Raw genomic sequence first — 14830 nt, forward strand, 5'->3', positions numbered from 1 at the left:
AAATTCTATTATACGGTCAGATTACCCGCTTAGTTCATTATTCACAGCTTTTAGACTTCTTCTTAAACTTGCTTGATCTTTTGTCAAAGATCAACATTAATGTTACCCTTTTGATAGACTGATTCGCTAAAAGGATTTGTATTTGCGGGCCAGGGCAAAGGTCACGTTTGGAACATGATTGTGTTCCGACCTTCATGAGTTACTCACTAGTCCTCTATGTATAATGCATGTTCAAGGAGCAACGTAATGTATTGCAGCTGCAGCTGGTTGACTGACCTGACTCACACAAATGTGCTCTTAAAGGAGCCTTCCACCAAATTTTTACGGCAACTTCCTGTTCTCTCTGTAAAAGCACGAATGAGCCTTTTCCTCTATTGGCTTTGGAGGGGCGGTTAAGAAAAATATTGGACCTGCACCTTCTATTACCTGTCCCCACATTTATGGAACATTATGTGAACAAAACGTCTTAGTGTGCTTGTGTGGCTACTTTCTCACACTCAAGCCCAAGTCATAAAATACCTTGCCAGTCAAATCTTTCTTTAATTTATTTATTTAAAACCTCACACATTCGCTTTTATTAGTATGGATGTTATGTTACTTCATTTTTTTTTCTTTCTTTTGTGCACACCTAATAAGCCTTTATGAGCACTCTTACGTGGAAAGTGAAAATTGTAACCCCACAAAAAATGATATTATAATGACATAACATGACAATATACTTTTTATTTACTCCCATTTGACTTTTTCCACTGTTGTCATAGCTTTTCTTCACTCATTGGCTGAGAGAAATTACATGGTGCTACTAAGGTGTGTGGCATCCATTTTGAGTTCCAAATATGGCTCCTTGCTGTACATTATAGCCATTTTCACTGAAGCAACCCCCTCCGCTCCCGGCTGTTTTACTGGATTTTGACTGATTTTCAAGTTCCACAGAATATTGTGTTCTATTGTCATAAAAACATGGATACTGCCAAAAGAAAGTTTTATCAAGAAAGAAAAGTATATTTCTATTTGTTTGCACCAATTAGCATTAGAATATAGCTACGTTTCATCATTATTCACAAATCTGTTTAAAACAGTGGGGAAAAGAGCTTGTTGCGACATGGCCATGGCTGATCTCTTATACTCTTCTGCCACCGGCGGGTCGTTTTTTTTGTAATAACTACCATTGCTATAAGACACCTCTTCAGGTCAGAAGCTGCATCCAAGCCTTCTCTATGCTCTAGCATAATCAAACCATTAAAAAACAAAAACAAATATGTTTTGGGACCATGGTAATATTTAAAATGGAACTTTGGTTCATCGATTTGGTCATTTTGTTTTCATTAACTTGACTCAATCAATGACAAAATTTACGACTGCAGCCATTGAATATTTTTTTCATATTTGCTTCGTTTCCCAGGTTCCATCAAACCCATGTGCCTTAATCCCAGTCTGAAGTTCTGACCCATCTTAATACCGTGGCCGTCTCTTCTTTCGCAACCACAACTGACACCTCTGAAAGTATGTGAGCTCTGTTGGAAATCAGGAGAATAAGCCGTGGGAGACGTTGGATCGCTTTGCTGCCATGGACGGACGACTCCACTGATACCACACTGCGCCGGCTTTGTTTGGACATGTAAGTGTATCGAAACATTTGAATAATTGAGTGGAGCAGAAAGGCCATCACAGGATTAGTTGTAGTGATCAGTCATGTCTAGTGAAGTTTATTTTCTTGTGGTGAAGCTTCTCTGCTGCGTTAGGTTTTCTCAATTTTCCTTTTTTTTTTTTTTTCATCTAAGGATGTCTTCCATATAAGCACTTATGTGTGAACCGACAATCAAGACATTGATCGCTTCACATCTCCTTCTCCCTCTCATCCCCCTCCCTGCTGCCACACTTCACTGACATGTTTGTGCACCGGCTCCATCTTCGTCTGTGTGTGTGTGTGTGTTTTTAAAACACATCTTTGTTCTCTCTCGCCTTGGAAACAAGAAGAAGAATCTCTTTATGAAGAGGCAGCCACTTGTTTGTGAGGCGATATTGATCAGTGCACAATGTGTTGCTGCTACTTGACTCTAATTATTAAATTCTTAGATCCCTCACATAGCCACTTTTGACTTGTAAAGATATGAGTGTATAGTTTTTTTTGTTTTTGTAGTTTTTCTTTTCACCCCTTCAGACCCGCATTTTTTCTGCTTGGCAATTTTTTATTATTATTATTATTTATTTATTTTTACTGATTTTGACTTTCCCCGCTTAAGAACAACATGGGGAAAAATTGGAGTTATCTCATGTTTTTATTTGTTATTTGTTGCTCATCTATGAGTCTTAAATTGGACAATTAATCGACAAGGCAATACATTGGTTGCATATGCAAGAATAAAAATATTTTATCATAGGGATCCTTTAGGTCCTTCTCAAATAGCACCCCAATCTCTTGTTTGATATCAATAAATTGTTGTTTAGTTATTGTATTTTTTATACTTATTTATATTTATTTATATTATTGATTTATTATTATTTATTATTGTCATTATTATTATTGTTATATATTTATTATTATTATCATTATTTATTTATTATATTTATATATTTTACGTTCTTATTCTAAACAAACAATTGTTGTCCTTCATTCACTTTCAAATGTGTAGTCAAACAATGCAATCAACAAATTAGATGACTAAAAACAAGTAGAACGGCATTTTAAGTTGTTTAATCATTTCAACTTCATAATATCAAATACAATACAGGAAACAACACAAAAACTAACTAGTCTTCACCACCTAATTTGCATGTACAGTAATTGCCCCATATTCACAAATGTAATCAATCTATTATTTAGCTAGCCACGAGGAGCAAAATCTTACAAACAACTCTGTTTGATGCATTGTAGTTATACACCACCACACTAATAAACATATTGTTAAATTAATTGGTTAAACAGTCTTAATAGCTTTCCTTGTGGTGAGCGTAGCAGTCATTAACGAAAGTCTGTCTCCATCACGCTGGCGTATCGGAATTCAAATGTTTGCCATGTCTGCTGATTACGACCTCGCCGTGAATTGTTTTATTGCGCTGGCAACACGCGCTTAATATGCACCTAATGGCTTCTTGATGAAAGGGCATAACATTGTATCCAGATTGCGTTATTCATAAGTCAAGAAGGGGTGACACACTATCTGGCTCCAGGTGTGATTAGACGCCATTTCACCTAAAGTACTTCCTCCTAAGTAGTCCATAAAACCTTACAGGCTCATTGCACCTCTTAGCCACGCTAATCAGGATTTGCGCAGGGATTTATTTCGTTTAACCTTTCAATGAAGCAACACATTTGCGGCGTCAAAATTCTGGCACGCTATTTTTCTGTTTCTAATTTGCACATTTGAGGAGCGACTGTGAACTATTCCAGCAGCTTTTCTTTGCGGCGCCTCTGTAGAAGGTGTAAACATCTTATTACTTTTGCAGGCAGCTTTCGGGGTTGAAAAAAAGTAGATTACGTGGCGTGTATGCAGAATCAACATAAATTGCAATGTAACATGAAACAGTAATAGAATAGCGGGATCAATTAGGGTGCACAAAATACAGATTATATATAATTTACGCTATTTTGCATCCTCAGATGATGAACCTTAGGAATGCATTACAATTTACACCGAGGCAATGAATGTTTATAAAATAAAAAGTGTTATTCCATGTTGTAATGAGCCACAACATGTTTCAGGTTCAACATGCTTATCACAGGACAGCATTGATGACAAACAACACCCCTAATGCAAATTTTAAGCATGATTAAAGTTCCCTGACATTGATTTAAATCAATATTTAACTTTATTCATGATATTTAAATTCCGCAGCATACATTAGAATAATGAGTATCTTGTATCAGCATGTGTCTTATGTGTAAATGACATCATTATGTATTTTTTTTCTTCCCCTCCTATAGCTCCATTATTTATAAGAGCTGTTTAAATGAGGTCCAGAGGTCAGCATGGAGTCAATTTCATCATGCTTTATTTTAAATATTAAGACTCTTTGCACTGGTTTTTGCATAAAGAGATACAGAAAATCTGCACTCAAATGATTTTTTTCCCTCCCAATAATGAGCTTTGGGCTTCTGTTCTGAGTGCTATGTGTGTGTGTGTGTACAAGTAAAAAATAAAATAAAAAAATTTCTAGCCTTTAGAATGGATTAAACCTCATCTCAGGATATGTTTTTGACCTCAATGTCGAGAGCTCATCTGCGTGTCTTGAGTGGCGCAGGAAGAATTAGCCCGGAGCTCGGAGCAGCTTGCCACGCGTTCATTGTTAGCGTTGCATCATGCACGGATGGGATGCTTTTCCCTAATTTAATTCACAGGAGTCCTTTCATGCCAAGCTGGTACCGGAGCTGGAAGTAATTGCATTAGTTCTCACTGATGGCAAGCCCAATGAGACTTTTTCCAGTTTAAAGCAACAATATGTAATCATTGTTGCTATAAAATAAAAGTTGTTTGTATAATGATGACTCATAACTAGGAGAATAGACATCTCTGTTATTGCCATGGATCACTTTTTTAAAATTAGTGTTTTATAGGCAGACTTGGAAAAAGTGTAAAAAAATAAAAAATAAATTCAAACTAAAAATATAAATGTTCCTTGTAATCAGTAAGACGGTACCAATAATGAAGGCGGAATCCTCGTAAGAAATGCCATCTTGTTTGAGATCAATCGCTAGATTTAATAAGCTAAACAAATTTAATCTGCCGTCTATGATTAAAAAGGAAGGAAGGATGCATCGCCGGCAGCTGTCCACATCAAAGTATGCGCTCACATCGACCCCCGACCGGACAAAAAGCGAAACGCAAACAACTGTGGTTGCATCATTTTCTAAACTTCCAAGAGCCATAAGTGATGCAATAAATAAAAAGAAAAATTCTTAGTGCGCTGAAGTGTTGCAACTATCAATCTTTTTAACATAACAGGCTTATTAATATGTCTTTAATCTATTATCACTCATTAGCAGAAGTGGCAAATCCTGGTCCAAAAAGTAAAAACCCTGCCAAAGTTTGGCTTTAGCCCCAGAGGCTAGCTAGCGAGCTCCCGAGCTAGTTTCCCGGGTGGCTCGTTTACCTGCTAGGGAGCTAGCTAGCTAGCATCAGGGACTAAAGCCAAACTGTGGCATGGTTTTTACTTTCTGGACTTGGATTTGCCGCCAATTTTGAGGCAACATAATGCCCTCTCTTCCAAGGCCTTTCTGACGCACGTCCACATTTCCATCCTCTCCTTTGCATTCCTGCATATACAGCTGATGCATACTGTACACGACTGGCAGTGTGCAGTGACCCGCATGTATGCAAACGCGTGTTGGGTCACCAAATGCCCCTTCGCACATGCGGGCTGGTTCTGGTTCACATGCCGACGCGTGCAGCTTGTTAGCGCTAAGGGAGGGAATCCACCCACGCCCTGACACGTGGCCTTGGGCTGTGGGACACATCTGCAAAGCATGCATACATGTGAGATGAGAACATGTGATGTAATGTCTTGTAATGTCATGCACAATGGGTGTGTGATGTTTTCAAATTCGTCATGCGTGGCGACTTGGATCTGGACCATGTAAAACTTTGACACAATTCTCCATGCACATTAGATTTTTATTTTTTATTTTTTTCCCAGTGGGTCTTACTGAGGCAATTTAATAAATTATGAATACATTTTCAGCAGGAATATTTGTGATTTGCGGAGTTTTCTTCCCTACAGGTGATTAATTTGTCTGAATAATAATAGAGATGCACATATTAATTGATTAATTGCCAACTAATCAGTTATCACAATAATTGATCAATATTTTGATAATCCATTAATCGTTTAGAGAGCTTGTTTAATTAAAAGGGTTCAAATACTCATAATTTCAGCCTCTCAATGGTAAATCCTCTCAGATTCCTGTAGTTTGGAAAACAATGATCAACATTTTTGACAATTTTCTGACATGTAATTTAATCATAATTTATATTTGTGCATTTTCTGCGCTGACAATTTGTTATATAATTTTTTAAATATGAAGAGATATTAATTAAAACCGTTAAAAAAAAAAATCTGATTCATCGATTAATCGACAATAATCAACAGCTTGAGCGACTATAAAATAATTGTTAGTTACAACCTTCATAATAAAAATAATATTCACTTCTTCTGTGTAAACATTTTCAATGAATATAACAAATCTACACACCCTTGTTCAAATGCCAGTTTGTTTTTGTGTGATGAAGATCAATCATTTCTAAACTTTTACACCATAAATGTGACCTTCGACTTGTACAACTGAAAACCATGTACCGGTATAAATTTTTTTGAGTGTGGAGCTAAAAATGAGAGAACTGAAATAATGTGGTTGCACAAGTATGCACACCCTCATAACCGGATTGCAGCTGTGTTTGGAGTTAACCGAACACATACAAAGTCATATTATATGGAAAGTTGGCACACACCTTCCACCATTGAAATGTCATAAATTAAATCAATATCAGATGTTCTTGTAGGCTTTTCCTGACAATATTTGTGCCTTTTTAGTAGATTTTTTTAATTTCACATAATAATGCATAATTCTTTTCAAAGACCAGTTTTAGAATTATGGCCAAAAAGTTCACACTATCACAGCTGTTTGTTTTGACTTTTTTTCAGTTGAGTTATGCAAGTTACAAGTCACATTAATGGTGGAAAAAGTCTTGCAATGATTTATGTTGGCATTTCAACAGGGGTGTGTAGACTTTTCATATCCGTTGCAAGCCCGCCTGTTCTCACAGCTCTTTCTGCAAACACAATGTGTGTCAGCATGCACTTGTCTCTGCATCAGTGCCCCCTAACACTGGAACTCCGGCGCCCCCGCTCTGTGCTCGTTTGTCGTCCGAAAACACTTTGACATGCGGCTGACTTTCCTGTAAGTGGAGCGCAAGTGCGTTTATGTGAAAGCCCCTCAGGCTTCTCTCTCAAACATCACAAATTAGGCCCCTGGATGACCCAGAAGAAGTAAATTGGCACAATGAGTGATTTCATCCCTCGATAACAAGAAGGGGGTCTTCTAACTGAGGATCTATTAGGATGCCGAGATGTTGCTTCAAAGCCATTTAGGTAGATTGGGGCCCAATTTATTCTGCAGCTCTGCTCAGTTGGAGTCAGAAAAAAAAGACAGATAAATGGCGATATGAAGTGTCGACATGTTGGCGATAATAAGACGCAAAAAGCGCAAAGTGCCAGGACCGATTCAATCCTCGTGTCATTGTCGAAGCTCTTGGCGTGTCGGTTGCCCTTTAAAAAAAAAAAGCCCCGAATAAATAAAGCAGCACTAACAGCATCGAAGAAGAAAAAGGACAAGTGAGAATGGAGCTTGTGAACAAGTGATGTCAGGGAAGTGGTGGGGAGGAATAAATAGGACTCAGCCTGTGAGAGGAAAACACCATCTGGTCAAGATTATAACCTAGATACTCTGCATATGTGGCTTTTAACACTCCTCTGCTGTCCTCAAGTCATATCACTATCTTTAATAAGGAATTGAGCATGCGTGCATGCATGCTTGACAACAACAAACATCAAGTGATTGTCTCTCAACCAAGCCTCAAAATTGTCCATTGGAGCAAATGTGACTGTGTCGACTCTAATGAGGTCAAGAGGTTCTCGATATTGGATGGATTTAGCATAGTCGGTCATAATCACTGACTTGTCCTGGCTTCACATCTATTGCATGTTGATTCAACGCCCTCAGGTGGACGTAGTGTGAAATTGCAGAGCCTGTTCATTTGGCCTCTCTCTTGATTCTTGCCACAGAGACGATGGTGTTGTTTCTGATCGGGATCTCTGCCGCCGTGAACATTTCATCTCATGACAACCAAACGGCAGGTAAAGATTGAATATAAATTGTGACTCTACGTGGTAACACTTTTTTAGTACATGATCCGTCCCCGTATTGTGTCTTGTGCCCAGGGAACCCCACCCACCAGGGTGCTCATGTGCTGCCCTCCACGTTGATCATATCCCTTGTACTCATCTTTGTCGTCCTTCTGACTATTTACTGCCTCAGGTGTGGACAATGAACCTCAATTTACAGTATGTCTTTATTATGAAATCACGGTTGGAGTTGTATGTCTCATTACTGTCATTTTATAACTTTGTTTTTTTAAATGTATATTTAAATATTGTCAACTTTCTAAAATAGTGGCTTGTCATTTTTGTCCCAGTTTCACAAAAACAGCCATATATTGAATTGGTAAAAAGTATGCAAAAAAAAAAGTCTACACACTTCTATTTTAATGCCAGGTGTTTGTAAATGGTGAAAAAAAACACATATATTAAGATAAGTTATTTCAAAACCTTTTCCAATATTGATGTGACCTATCACCTGTCCAATTAAAATAATAATAATAAAGATGAACAACTGAGATTTTGATTTTGATTCAAACTTTAATTTAAATAATTTAATTTATTGTTGGAATCTCATAATATTTTAGTTATTAGTTATTATTATTATTATTAAAATGAACAATGATAACAGCAAACCTTAACATCGTTCCGGCTTTTAACTTGAAATGTATGTCAATCAAATAAATTGTATGTGAATTCCTAGCAATAAAATGTGAGCAGTGGCTTGTGGGTATACAGCTGCAAGCAAATAAAAATAAGAAAGTCATCTCAGGTCCTGAAAACTTAGACCTTGTCATCTTTTTGCTGACATCATGAAGAGGAACAATTATGCCTCTCTAACACTTTTTTTTCTTTCTTTTTTTTGAAGGTTCAAGAACCACAGGAAAGCTCTGGTTACCTCTGTGGATAAAAAGCTTCCAAATGGCTTCCTGGAGGAACAAGGTAATCAATGTAATCACCACCCCATGAAAATGTAACCCTTTGCTGCTTTATTATTTTTTTAACATCGATATTTGATTCATGCATTTACATTCGTTGGAACAATTCCCCGTGTGTAGTCTGAGCTAACAGGGAAGTTTGTAGAGGCCTCTTAGCTTTCCCAGCACGTAGGGAGCCTTATAAACTTTCATTTTAAGTGGGGGAAAAAATATATATAAATAAATAAACGGAAAGGCCGCATTTTGAGTCGAGGCGGTTTCAGGCGGTCCGAGGCGGCTCTCTGTTTACGAGTTGGAGAAATCATTTCTGTCATGAATCGGCAGAAGTGGGAAATCTTAATGGCCGCCCGGCTTGTTGTTGCAGGTGCAACGCCGGCTCGTAATGGTGCCTACTGGGAATCGTTAGCCTTCTGACCGCCATATATTCCTTTTTAAACACAGGAGAGCAAAGAGTGGTCCTCCTCCCCAGATCCCCCTCGCCCTCCAAGAGGTACTTCCCCATCCCGCTGGACGCGCTGGAGGAGGAGTACCGCGTGCGCTCGGCCGACGACTGCAAGCTCTTCCGAGAGGAGTTCAATGTGGGTTTATTTGCCAAAACGCGCCGGACGCTAACCCTCTAACCTTTTTGTCCTGTCGGCTGTTGCACAAATAGCAAAAATAGCCCTAAAAAGTTACGAGGGCCAGCGTTGTTCTGTATTTTTTGGCGCTCTCATGAGGTTTTCTCATTATAGTCGCTGCCGTGTTACTACCACCACGGGTCCTTTGAGGAGGCCAACAAGGAGCACAACAGAGACAAAAACAGATACCCCAACATTTTACCATGTGAGTGACCCCCCAACCTGACGACAAGACTGACTTTATTGAATGTGATTTATTTCCACTGTCCCTCCCTCGCTTGCAGATGACCACTCCAGAGTGGTATTGAGCAGTCACATCGGTCATGTGTGTTCAGACTACATCAACGCGTCTTACATAGATGTGAGTCATTATTGCCTAATAGCTTGAAAATGGCTACAAGTAGGTGCCCACTAATAGTACGCTCTTTTGCACAGGGGTTCAAGCAAAAGAAGAAATTCATTGCTGCTCAAGGTAAATGAAAATTACATTTATTTTAACGGAACAGGTACTGTATAGGCTTAAATAATCAGGAATTTGGAGCCAATCGGCGAGTTAAAAAAAAAATAAAGTAGATGGACCAATCTATTTAAACAATTATTTACTGTCATGAGACTAGTCCGGCCCATTTAATTGACGGCCATTAAAATATAATAACAATTAAGCCCCCGCCCAGAAACGCAGTAATACGTTACATACATGATTGCTGTGGGGTAAGCGCAGGGAAAAATTCCAACTGTATATTCTGAGAAAGCTTTGATTATTAACGATGGCAGCACCGAACATCCCTGGAATGAACAAAATTGTGTTACTTTAAAGTCTTATTTTGCAGATCCGATCAATTATGTCATTGATTGATTGGTATATTATGACGGTATAATTGATCACAGATTTTTCTGTATCGTTAGTGTTTGGTACTTTTGTACTTTTCGGCCAGTTGCATTGTCAAATAGAGCAATAGTATGAAAAATATCAAATTTACCAAACGCCAGTGATATGCTTCCAAACAGTTGTGTATTCATTGTTTCTGTAACAATGAGAGTAAAGTTGTAATATGTTCTATATTCAGTACACCTAACTAAATCTAACCATTGGGCAAAAGATACTATAGCTACTGACTGTTATGTCTTAAGTTTGACAGCAGGATTGTCTTGTATACAGTACAGCAGCTCTGCTGCACTATTCTTCCAATATGTTACATTTAATTAGCAAGAACCAACGATTACCAGCCCAAGTAAACATTTGCATTGGTTGCTATATACTGTACAGTAATCAATGTCACCCCCTAGTGGTCATGCCACATCAACAACTCTATTGATTATGACTGATGGCTTGAGGCAGCCAAGGTCATTTTTGGGCAATGTACCCTATGTTTACTATTCCAGTTGTACATTTTGATTTATTTTATATTTAATTGATTTTTGAAAAATATATTGGATGCTTCAGGTCCAAAGTTGGAGACGGTGGCTGACTTCTGGCGAATGATTTGGGAGCAGAAGACAGCAACTATAGTGATGCTGACCAATTTGAAAGAAAGGAAAGAGGTTTGTTATGCACAGTTTGAACAAAGAAATTATGTAATGATTCATATAAAAAGCATTGCAGATTGAAAACTATACTTATTAAAATGTATAAAAACTAACTACGGAAGCGTATTGCATTCACTTGGGGTGGGGGGCGGGGGGGCTTCCTGTTTTTCTGACAAATTTTTTTTGGGCAGCTTTGTTTTTTTTGTGCATTTCTTTTTAAATGTACTGTTTTTCTGATTTCTTTTTTGTTTTACTGCACGTTTTTTCTGTCATAATAAAATTTCCCCAAAACAGAGGGAATTAAATATTGAGAAAAACAGGAGGAAAAATTACTCAGAAAAACAGAATTATAATTATTAATAAATTATTTAAAAAAAAAATTCTAACTAAAAAAATAGTAATTTTTTATTTATTTATTTTACCTATGAACGCCAAGTGACTCCAAATGACACTTGCCCGCATGCAATACGCTTAAAAGATCTTTGTGCAGTTTGTCACTTTTTTACTTGCGACTGCCACCACTGGCCCAAAACGTAACTGCAGCATCTGTCAGGCCCGTTCATGGTGCGCGTGCGAGTACGTGTAAGATCTTAAAACAACAGCCACAGTTGGCAAAAGAAGACATGAATTCAAATGAGCTAAGAAAATTTCAGAAAAACTGAACATAAAATAAAAAAAATACACAAAAAAATAAAGCTCCCTGAAAAAAAATTGTCAGAAAAATAGTAAAGTTTTTTTTTCCAACTGAATGCAATACGCTTCTGTAAAAAAACAAGCAATTCTTAAAGAAATAAAGCACATTTATTGAAGTTAAATACAACTGTACTACCTCAGAATCACTAATCTACCGTCTATAGCTTATACCCCACAAAAGCTTTCCCGTGTGTTTTTTCCATGACACAAAGTCACCAACTTGTAATTTATTTGACCCCGTCTCTTAGATGACAATCTAATCACATTGTCACCCAGCAGATGACTTTTGCATGAGCTGAGCCTCAAAGGACTGATCAATGGGGAGCTCAGCAGCAGGTTTGATACAGCAGAAGAAGGAGAAGAAGCGTCAGGGATCAATGATGCAATAATTGTTGATAAGACCCTGAGAGGCTTCATGATAATTAGTCTGAAAGGCTTGTTAATGAGTTGAAGCTCGGCTTGTGCACATCGTATTGACTGACAGGGACGCGCAAAGTCAAGTGCCTTTGAATCCCCGGTTACATTGAACAAAAATATAAAAGTTCCTGTTTTTCATGAGCTAAACTCAATCATCTAAGACTTTCTATGTAAACAAAAGCAGGGCCGATCGATTAATCACTTTTAAAATCAGGGGGGGGGGGGGAAATTTGCTCTTTTTTTTCCACGCACATGAACACATTACAACTTAAGGTTAAAAATGAACCACCCGCAAAAAAAAATCTCTCCTGTGTAAAATTAAACAAATTTATTTTCTTTTACCATGTTTATTTAGAAACTTTTTCAATTAACAACATACTAGTTAAACAAATTCTAAGGAACCCCCCAAAAAAAAAATCTGCATCAAAAAATCTATATTAGTCTAAGCTCTCCCAAATATTGTTCACAAATCTGTTTTAGTGAGCACTTCTCCTTTGCCGAGATAATTAATCTATCGCACAGGTGTGGAATATCAATAAAACTGCATATTGTGGGCACACGTGCAATCAGCATCTCAATAAACCACATCTGTAAAATGGATGGATTATCTCGACAAAGGAGAAGCGCTCACTAACAAAATTCTGACGGATTGGTGAACAATTTTTGAGAAAAATCGAAAGTCTGAGGCAAAATTGTTGTGTTTCTCTTTTTGCTCTGTATATACGATGTAGACTCATGTTATTTTACATACAATATATGATTTTATTGCAATTAACTCATTCACGCCCAGCCATTTTTACTGAAGCAACCCCCTTCACTCCTGGCTGTTTTACTGAATTTTGGCTGATTTTGCAAGGCCCACAGTGTTTTGTTGCTATAAAAACATGTAACCTACCAAAAGAAAGATGAGAGTCTTCTGCCATCAGGAATAAAGTATATTTCTATCTGTTTCCGTTTTGCAGCAATTAGCATTTGAAAATAGCTAAGAGCTGCCACCTGCTGGGCATTTTTGTAATTACTACCATTTCTTTAAGCCGACCTCTTCATGTCAGAAGCTGTATCAAAGCCTTCTGTATGCTCTTGCATAAAAATCATAAAATACGTATAAAATACGTTTTGGGAGTGAAGGACAAAGTAATAAAAAACATATTTATACGTTTTTGGGGTTGAATGAGTTAAGCTGAACGTTATTCTTAATGACGGTGTCTTCAGGACAAATGCTTCCAGTATTGGCCGGAAAAAGGCTGCTGGATGTACGGCAACATCAGGGTGGCTATGGAGGACGTCACCGTTCTGGTGGACTACACGGTTCGCAAATTCTGCGTTCAGTATGTAAGTCAAACCTATACATCCACATATCATTTCTTTTCATTAAAACCCTGGAAAAAAAAACCTGTTGGTTTATTAAAAATGTGCCATGTATGGATTTCCCGAGCACACCAGTAAAATTTAATTACACTGCAGCAGGCCTTCCCTGCAATATTTTTAAGGGAGCATTGTCTCTAATTAGGCACACAGTAAAATTGTTTAATATTTGAGCCAACTGTAGTTATCGAATGACATTAAAAATACATCATTTTAATCGCAATCTCTTATTAAAAATTAAGCATCTAATAAAGCTGCATGGAGAAGACGTAAAAAGTAATGCTCCCTGAAGGGGCTTTCAAACAGTTTAGTACACGGTAATGGGGTAAGAAATAGAATAAATAAGGAAAAACCGCGGCTGAAAAACAATATAGGATATTAAAAGAGGTTGTATGCAAGATTAAAAAAATTATATCAATATACTAATGTGTTTAATGTACTCAGAGAATCAATATGCCGTGTGTTGTGTCGAGCTTCTTCCTTGCGGTAGTCGCTTTGCTGCAGAGTAGCAAGGCTTTTGTCTCGCCTCCGATTGATATCGGAACCCTGCAGATAAACTTTACGTACCGTCTCTGACTTTGTGAACAGTGATGACACGCGCACGCACGAGTCAAACAACCTTTTGACAGATGAAGCCAAAAGGAAAATGACGATATATGATAATAATTATATAGGAAAATGTTGGTATCTGGTAGGGGAAACTACAACACTCGATACTTGGTCTTATGTGTGTGTGTGTGTGTGCGTGTGCTCACAGTGACCATTACTCACGTGCAGGCATTAACTGCGCACGTCTGTTCCTCACAGCAGGCCAGTGATGGACCCCGGGCCCCGTGCCTGGTCACTCAACTCCACTTCACCAGCTGGCCAGACTTCGGGGTGCCGTTCTCGCCCATAGGCATGCTGAAATTCCTCAAGAAGGTCAAGGCTGTCAACCCGTCCTACGCCGGACCCATTGTGGTGCACTGCAGGTAACAATAACACAATTAGGACTTTTTTTTTTCTCCCCCCCCCAAACTCTCACCACCCCTTGCGTCATCTGTTTTTGCAAGTGAGTTGGCAGCTTGTTGCAATTATAAACCCGGTTTAAGAGAACATAGAGAAAGTGAGCATTGCCATCCGTAGGGGATCATATAGTTTGTTTAATTATACTGTAACTCGGACATTTTTCCTGCCTGGTATGTGCATACGTGCACTTTCGTCCGACTTGTCAGGCCGACTGCTGCAACAGGTGCTCACTGTTTTTCAACGCCCGTGGCTCCTGCGCCCATCTGCTGAAATGACCCTTGTAAATCTATTATTGTTGGGGGGGGGGGTGCTTTTATACATGCACATGGTCATTTGCCACCAAGTGTGTCAATGCAATAATGTACACATTATATGGCCGCAAATAGTTGGGCA

The 14830-nt window shown here is 38.2% G+C and overlaps 1 protein-coding gene across 1 annotated transcript in view; it reads left to right on the top strand.

Annotated features, from left to right (window-relative positions):
• Positions 1–14830, top strand: part of LOC147163546 (receptor-type tyrosine-protein phosphatase epsilon-like) — a 59131-nt gene that overhangs the window by 35139 nt on the left and 9162 nt on the right. The window contains exons 7-17 of the mRNA XM_086093892.1: positions 1403–1618; positions 7780–7851; positions 7936–8032; positions 8741–8814; positions 9252–9388; positions 9542–9632; positions 9712–9788; positions 9863–9899; positions 10872–10969; positions 13277–13396; positions 14237–14400. Coding sequence (XP_085950018.1) covers positions 7785–7851; positions 7936–8032; positions 8741–8814; positions 9252–9388; positions 9542–9632; positions 9712–9788; positions 9863–9899; positions 10872–10969; positions 13277–13396; positions 14237–14400 — 962 coding nt within the window. The 5' untranslated portion in view covers positions 1403–1618; positions 7780–7784. The remainder of the gene's footprint in view (positions 1–1402; positions 1619–7779; positions 7852–7935; positions 8033–8740; positions 8815–9251; positions 9389–9541; positions 9633–9711; positions 9789–9862; positions 9900–10871; positions 10970–13276; positions 13397–14236; positions 14401–14830) is intronic.

This window comes from Leptonotus elevatus, chromosome 13 (genome assembly GCF_054856555.1).
Source record: "Leptonotus elevatus isolate MCC_2025b chromosome 13, RoL_Lele_1.0, whole genome shotgun sequence".
Taxonomy (NCBI): Eukaryota; Metazoa; Chordata; class Actinopteri; order Syngnathiformes; family Syngnathidae; genus Leptonotus; species Leptonotus elevatus.